Source organism: Anolis sagrei, chromosome 7 (assembly GCF_037176765.1).
Source record: "Anolis sagrei isolate rAnoSag1 chromosome 7, rAnoSag1.mat, whole genome shotgun sequence".
In the NCBI taxonomy this organism is placed as follows: domain Eukaryota; kingdom Metazoa; phylum Chordata; class Lepidosauria; order Squamata; family Dactyloidae; genus Anolis; species Anolis sagrei.
Window position 1 is genome coordinate 32,015,732 of NC_090027.1, and position 7,995 is coordinate 32,023,726.

The following is a 7,995-nucleotide window of genomic DNA, read 5'->3' on the forward strand; positions in this document are numbered from 1 at the left end:
GTAAGAAGCCACAACTTGAAACTGCTAGGCCATTAAATGCTAATCAAAATGGTCAATTGTAACATTCACATCTACCTCAAAATGGTCAATTGTAACATTCACATCTACCTCAAACAGACAACAGTTCTTTCTCTCCCCCCGCAGACAGATATATAAACCCCATTTTGGGTTGTTGGGCAGATCAGGTGAAGAAGATCCTGTAAACAGGCAGAACTTTAACCTCAGATTTCCAGGAAAATACAGATGGGCAAAACCAGATGTAGATGTTGCCAGTCTCCTCCTTCCCATCCCAGAAATCAAACAAAACTGGCATTGAGAGCTCAGCCAGTCAATCATTCCATAGTCTAATGTATTGTTGAAGGCTTTCGTGGCCAGAATCACTGGGTTGTTGTAGGTTTTTTCGGGCTATATGGCCATGTTCTAGAGGCATTCTCTCCTGACGTTTTGCCTGCATCTATGGCAAGCATCCTCAGAGGTAGCGAGGTCTGTTGGAACTAGGAAAGGGGGTTTATATATCTGTGGAATGACCAGGGAGGGACAAAGGACTCTTGTCTGCTGGAGTTAGGTGTGAATGTTTCAACTGACCACCTTGATTAGCATTTGATGGCCTGGCTGTTGTTTGGTGTGGCTTGTTAGTGCCTGGGACAATCTTTTGTTGAGCGGTGATTAGATGTCCTTGATTGTTCCCTCCCTGTTGTTTTGCTGTTGTAATTTTGTAACCCCATTTTCCTAGTTTGCAACAGACCTCACAACCTCTGAGTATGCCTGCCATAAATACAGGTGAAATGTCAGGAGAGAATGCTTCTGGAACATGGCCATACAATCCGGAAAACTCACAGCAACTCAAATATGGAAGGCTTTTCTTCCACTCAGTTTGCCAAGAAACATTGGCTTACCACTGCCTCAATCACAACATATATTATACAAACCACAAACCATCTAAAATTAGAATGTGGTTGGGAAGGTTAGGAAGAAGGTGAAAGAAATATTCACAAAACCAGATTACTGAAACACATCAATTATAAAATCCTGTTATACAGTATGTCATTACATGGCAACAGGTAGCTTATCGATGTTCTTCAGCCAAGATGGATGTTTGAAAAAAAAGCCTTGTTGCTATGCAGGTTTAAGTTTGGCAAAACACAGCTTTGTCAAATATTTGCTTAAAAGTTTAGCCTTGTAATATTCAAATAACTTGCTAATCCAGATGGCCCACGTCCAGACTTTAAAAATGAGAAATTCTTATTGCATTTATTAAAAAGGAAAAGAAAACAGCAAAGCGTGTATACTGATACTATTTCATGACTTTGCTTCCATACAAACAATCAAGATAGAGCCAGACTTCTCATGTCTGAAGACCAACTGCATTTGGGAAGGGATGGCTAGGTGGAAAGATGTGAGCGGATCCATCTTGAATTAATCTAACACTATCTGTCAGACCTTGCAAAGATGACCTGATGTTGCCAGGCATGAGACCCACTTAACCCAACCAAAAACACTCATTTTCAAATTATGTTGGGAAGTAACATCAGAAGCTGGCTTGTGCAGAGTTGGGCCATCCATCCACCTAACTCTGTACTGTGCATTCTGTGGCTGAATGGAAATGCCAGGGATTAAACATGGGATGTTCTCCATACAAAACATGCAATCTAATGCTGAGCCATCTGCTTTTCAGGAAATCCTCGAATCCTCAGAAGCTTACCAAGGGGTCACTAACTGCAATTCAGCTCCTTTTGCCAATATACACAACACTCTTCTTTGCATGCTATCTTATGGTTTTTGGAAGTACTCCACAATTTCTGACCATTCATCCTCAAGACAGAACAAATGTACAAGGTTGCTATTTGTAAGTAGGTGGAAAATCATTTCCATGGGAGGAAAATATGTCATAATGTTTCACCCCACATCCATTCCAAAATAAACTAGTAAAGAGGGGGTAAAAGCACCGGGACTGTGGCACAGCTGGCTGAGAGTCAGTTGCATTAAGATGACTACTGACCGAAGGGTCATGAGTTCGAAGCCAGCCCGGGTTGGAGTGAGCTTCCAATCAATTTGTGTAGCTTGTTGTCGACCTTTGCAGCCCGAAAGACAGTTGCATCTGTCAAGTAGGAATTTTTTTGTCGTGTCAGGAGCAAGTTGCTTCTGGTGTGAGAGAATTGGCTGTCTGCAAGGACGTTGCCTGTGGGACGCCTGAATGATTTGATGTTTTTATCATCCTTGTGGGAGGTTTCTCTCATGTCCCCGCATGAGCAGCTGGAGCTGATAGAGGGAGCTCATCTGCCTCTCCCCGGATTCGAACCTGCGACCTGTCAGTCTTCAGTCCTGCCGGCACAGGGATTTAACCCACTGTGCCACCGGGGACTCCAAGTAGGAAATTAAGGTACCACTTATGTTGGGAGGCTAATTTAACTAATTTATGAGGCCATAAAAATCTCCAGCAAGCCTGCAAAGAATGAGGAAGTACTTCATCATTGTCACAAATGGACAGTGAAGCAACAGCTCCCCTGGTGGCCAGAATACCCTCATAAAGGCTAGAAAACCCTCATGAAAAAAGTTGGATTCAGCTGCTGAGAGCTTCTATGTTTCTGACTATATATGTTGTATGTCTATGACATTGAATGTTTGCCATGTATATGTACATTGTAATCTGCCCTGAGTCCCCTGTGGGGTGAGAAGGGTCGAATATAAATACTGTAAATAAATAAATAAATAGGATCCACTGCCATATTTGGGAAACCATTTGGAATGCTAAAAATATACAGGTGATACTAAGTATATAGCTCATTCTCATGCCACACTAAAGGCCTTGGACTGCTGCACTTGAGGATGGTCCATATCTTTGACAGCACTTACTCATGCAAAACAGCTCCCTTCATGCTAGAAACCTGCCAGTTGACCAGAAAGGAATGCATCCCTTCTCCTCTAAGTGCTGGCTTTCTACAAGCAGCGAGCTTTCAGTTTGTGAATGAGATTTCTGATATGATTGCTGTCTGAAGCTGCAGACAGCATGGTGTAGTGCAGTGGTTCCCAACCTTTGGTGCTCCATGTGTTTTGGACTTCAACTCCCAGAAATCCCAGCTGTTAGGAATAGTGGGAGCTGAAATCCAAAACACCTGGAGGACCAAAGGTTTGGAACCACTGTTATACTGGGTTGACTATAGGATTATGACCCTGGAGACCAGTGTTCAAATTCCTGCTCAGCCATGGAAGTCTGGGGGTAGTCATAAGCAACTCTCTCCACCTCAGAGAAAAGCAAAGGCAAAACCCTTCCTAACAAAATTTGCTCAAAAATAACCTATGATAGCTTTGCCTTGGGATCACCATTGGTTGGAAACAACTTGAAGGCAAACAACCACCACCACCACAACAGCAACAACCGCTGAGGCAATAATACCCCTTGAGTTACTAGAATGGGAAACTTCTCCCTTAAGTAAACGTAAAAGTTTCCCCTTGGCATTAAGTCTAGTCATGTTGAACTCTGGGAGGAGGGGTGGTGGTGCTCATCTCCATTTCTAAGCCAAAGAGCCAGCATTGTCTATAGCCACCTCCTAGGTCAGGGGTTCCCAAACTAAGGCCCGGGGGCCGAATAAAGCCATCCAAGGTCATTTACTAGGCCCTTGCTCAGGGTCAAGCTAAGTCTGAAATGACTTGAAAGCACACAACAACCACAACAACAACAACAACAACCATCTTATCTCATCAGCCAAAAGCAGACCCACACTTCCCATTGAAATACTAATAAGTTTATATTTGTTAAAATTCTCCTTCATTTTAATTATTGTATTGTTTTTAAGTGTTTTTGCACTACAAATAAGATATGTGCAGTGTGCATAGGAATTAGTTCATTTTTTTTTCCAAATTATAATCTGGCCCTCCAACACTTTGAGGGACTGTGACCTGGCCCTCTGTTTAAAAAGTTTGAGGACCCCTGCCCTAGCTCATGTGGCACTGTTCCATGCAGTCATGTAAATTGATCTAACCACATTTGCATGTTTTAGAACTGCTAGGTTGGCAGAAGCTGGGGCTAACAATGGGAGCTCACCCCATCCATGAATTCGAACCACCAACCTTCCAGTCAGCGTGTTCTGCAGCTTAGTGGTTTGACACATTGCCATCACGGCCCCTTACCACCCAGAAAAATGAAGACATGGGATGTGTCTTGCATAGCTGTACTCAATAGATAAAATATGAGACAATGTGCTAAGTTGTAACTGTCCAAAGCTACATTCAACAACTCTGAAAGCAACTACAGTATATTGTTAAAGAAGAGAGAAAGAGGAGGATAGCATGGCTACCATCAGCTTTCTTAGAAGGCCAGTCGGTTCTACTTCTCCCCAACCATCACTCAATATCCCACTAGGTCCCCTCACTTGTGTCTTCCAGACAGACAAACTCCTAGCAGCCATTGTTGGGTTTGCCAACAGGAATTCTGGAAGCAGAAGTCCAAAACATCTGGAGAGCCAGAGTCTGGGAACCACTGTAGTAGCCATTCCAACAGGATGACGAACAACATAACCCAAACAACCTGTGCCCAAGTTTCTTTGCTTGTCTCTTTTCCCCCTGTTCTCTTTTCCTTGTATATCTTACATCTTTTAAGATGTTAAACCTTCAGGCAAAGACCATCTCATCTTTGTTTTGATGGTCTGTCAGACACTTTCCCATTTTAACGTAACCATTAAATATTTCTTTAATCAAATATTAACATAAATAATACATCTTTAAATCTTTAAAATATGGTGCAGCACCCATAGAGGATTCTAAGCTATTCGCATATAGTCAAATGCATTACAATTTAATGTCTCCAAAGAGATGGGGTGGGGAATTCAAAAGTCACGGAACAGACATGCTTTCTTTTCATTCTGGGTGACTAATAAATACTGGAAGTTTTATTTATTCGAAAGTTCAAAGAATCATGCTGGGAAGGTTATGCAAAAATACACACACAAATCCATATCCAAACAACTAACATAAACTGTAAAACTTGCCAGTGTTGTGGATGCTGAAAGATATATGGGACCATTTCCTTCACACAGACAAACACACATATTCCAAAAAACATGTGTTAGAAAACTCAACACACCTCTCTCTGCTTCATATGGGGCAGCTCCCATGTTACTAGGTCTGTGAAACCACTCCAGGTTTTAGTGAGCTGTCCAAAGTGCTGAACTGTATCCTTCTAGAGGAGGTTCAGCACCTTGGAGAGCACCTTTAAAGTGAAGCACACCCAATGGAGATCTGAACCACAAATTGCCACTAGCCTCACGCGTACACAACAGACAGGTGCCAATAGAGTCCTCTGAAACTTTTGGTTTCCACCCTTCCCTTATCCTGGGATTAACCCGTAAGAGTGTGTTTTCCCCACTCCGCACTCACCACCCTAAGAAAGCTCTCTGGGCTCCATGGTGGAGTGCATTAAGTCTCTTCCTCAAGTCTATTGACCTCAGCTGGAGAGGTCAGGGAGGATTACAAGGAAAGTATTTAATCAAGTTTATGGAAAGGCTGCACGTGTCAGGAGGAGACACAAAACCTCCTGGAGGGGATGGGGAGGGGGACACAAATGTCAAAACATTTATCTCATTCAGTAGCCCTCTGTTCTTTCTCTCTCACATCACCACCCAATCCACGAGTCTGGTTGTGTGGACCCAACAGGGCATAAGACGAGCAGACATCTCCCATCTCCCTCCCTTGCTATCTTCTGGATCTCTTCCCAATCCCCCACTTTCTTGCCAGATCTCAAAGCCAGAAGAGCAACGATGGGGAGGAGGAAAAAAACCAGACGCCAAGCCCCACGAGGGGGTGGAAGAGACACTTAGCAACAACAAACTCTCGCATTGCTGTGAAATGCATCTTGGAGAAGAATCAAAGCCACCGAAAAGGAGCTAGAAGTATGCTCTTGTGGGGAATGGGGAGAGGGGAGAGAAAGGAGGGGGAGGGGTCCATAGAGGCAGCTCAGGGTTGGCCAACCCAACCAAATCGGACTCCAATGAAGAATCAGCTCACACTCAGATAAACCCTAGAGTCCCAATGGGTCTTGTCCTAACTCAAGCTAGGATGGATCTGGTAGGATGCCTACACTCTGGAAGTGCATCTACAATTCACATATTTCATCGAGTCTAGGACACCATGAATTCCAAGACAAAGTTGAGAACTCCAATTTCAGAAAAACAGGGGGATCTGCACCATCTGTAAATCCCTTCTTTCAAGCAGAGGAGCCCAGTTTGACACCATTTTAGCTGACATGGTCTAACACCCTGGAATCTCCCATCCAAGTACTAACCAGGCCTGACCCTGCTTAGCTTCTGAGATGGGACAAGATTGGGCATGTTCAGGGTGGTATGCCCTGGAGTCCTGGGAGATGCAATTTGGGAAGGGCATGAGCCTCTTCTGCCAAGGAGAGATGTTGCCTCAACAAGCCATTACGTCCAAGATCCCATATAGGGTGAAAGCAAGTGGTGCCAAACTGCATTCACTCTACAGTGTAGATGCAGACAGAGATGAACTCCCCCTTCTTGACAACCTTCCCTTCCCCACGACCTTCCCACCCGACCAAAAAACACCCCATCATCCACAGATCTTGGATGGGAAGACAACAAGGTTGCCAAGGGAGAGATGAAGAAGGGGGGGGGGGATGTTGGCCATTCCCAGCTATGTTCCTCCCCTCCCCCCCCCCCCCACCTTTCCCTTTGGCGCCTTAGCAACGGCAGAAGTTTGTGCCTTGAAGTTTTCCTCCTCCTTGCATCGCCCTCCAATCCTCGCCATTGCCTTAGGAAAGAGCCAGCTCGAGAGGGGCGCTTTAGGAAAGAGCCAGCTGAGAGTGGATGCCTAGCCTGAACTATTGGCTTTCCTCCTTTGCAGGTTTCAAGGAGAGGCTGAAGACGCAACCGCAGAGTGGTCACAAAGCCGATCCATCCGTCAATCCATCGATCCGATCAATCCCTCCCCTCCAATTCGCGCACCCGACGCGCCTTTCTCCAGGAGCCCCCCAAAAGGCGATTGAGGGAAAGAGGGGCTCCCGGAGAATCCCTAATTCCACTCCGGATCCAACCCGAAAGGAAAGCAAACCAACCGGCGTGGCTGCCTACCTTGGAAGAGGAAGACGGAGGCCATCCCGGCCAAGACGGCCCAGAAGAGCGGGGTGCGCATCTTGGCCAGAAGTCCAGTCATGCTCGAGGTCGGGGCTGGGCTGCTCTTCTTCCTCCGCGGCTTCGTCCTTTCCTCCCCGACGTCGCCCTCCGGTCCACAGCCTTGCTTTCCCCTCCAGCCGCGCTCCCCTCTCCACGAAGCTGGCAAGAGGCAGGGCTCGCCTCGCTTATGGATCGGATCCCTTCCTTACTTTGCCTTCCTTTGGAAAGGAGGGACGCCGCGATTGCTGGCAAGCCACCGGAGAGAGAGGCAGGCAGGCAGGCAGCCACTTCTTCGCGGCAATTTTCCCCACTCCAAGGCACTCGGGCACCCGAAGCCGTAGAGGAGGCTCCTTAGCCCCGCCTCCGCCGAGCCCGGGTTGGCTCTCGCGCCCGGATTGGCACCGGCTGCGACCAATACGCGGCCACAAACTCCTCTTCGGAGAGTTACAGAGTGCATCTCCACTGTAGATTAATGAATGACGCCTGAGACCTCTTTAAGTGCCCTGGCTTAATGCTGTCCAGCTGAGGTTTCGAGAGCTACAGAAACACCTTGGCCCCTTCCACGCAGCCCTGTATCCCAGGACCCTTCCACACAGCCATATAGCCCAGAATATCAAGGCAGGAAATCCCACATTATCTGCTTTGAAGTGGAATATATGGTACTGTGGACTCAGAGCCCTTCCACACAGCCCTATATTCCAGAATATCAAGGCAGAAAATCCCACAGTATCTACTTTGAATTGTGTTATCTGAGTCCACACTGCCATATATTCCAGTTCAATGTGGATTGTATAGAGCTGTGTGAAAGGGACCCTAGAATGTCAAAGCAAAAAAATCCCACATTATCTGCTTTGAATTGGATTAGGTGGCA

General features: G+C 46.0%; 1 protein-coding gene across 8 annotated transcripts in view; it reads right to left on the minus strand.

Moving 5' to 3' along the window:
- Positions 1-7,478, minus strand: part of LOC132782807 (protein CEPU-1-like) — a 1,227,856-nt gene extending 1,220,378 nt beyond the window's left edge. For 5 of the 8 annotated variants that reach the window (XM_060787744.2, XM_060787743.2, XM_060787740.2 and 2 more), the window contains exon 1: positions 7,083-7,477. In XM_060787744.2, coding sequence (XP_060643727.2) covers positions 7,083-7,164 — 82 coding nt within the window. In that variant the 5' untranslated portion in view covers positions 7,165-7,477. Of the gene's footprint in view, positions 1-7,082 lie in introns of all 8 variants that reach the window. The other 3 variants (XM_067470763.1, XM_060787738.2, XM_060787737.2) reach the window with 1 other exon arrangement.
- Between the last annotated feature and the right edge of the window lie 517 nt (positions 7,479-7,995).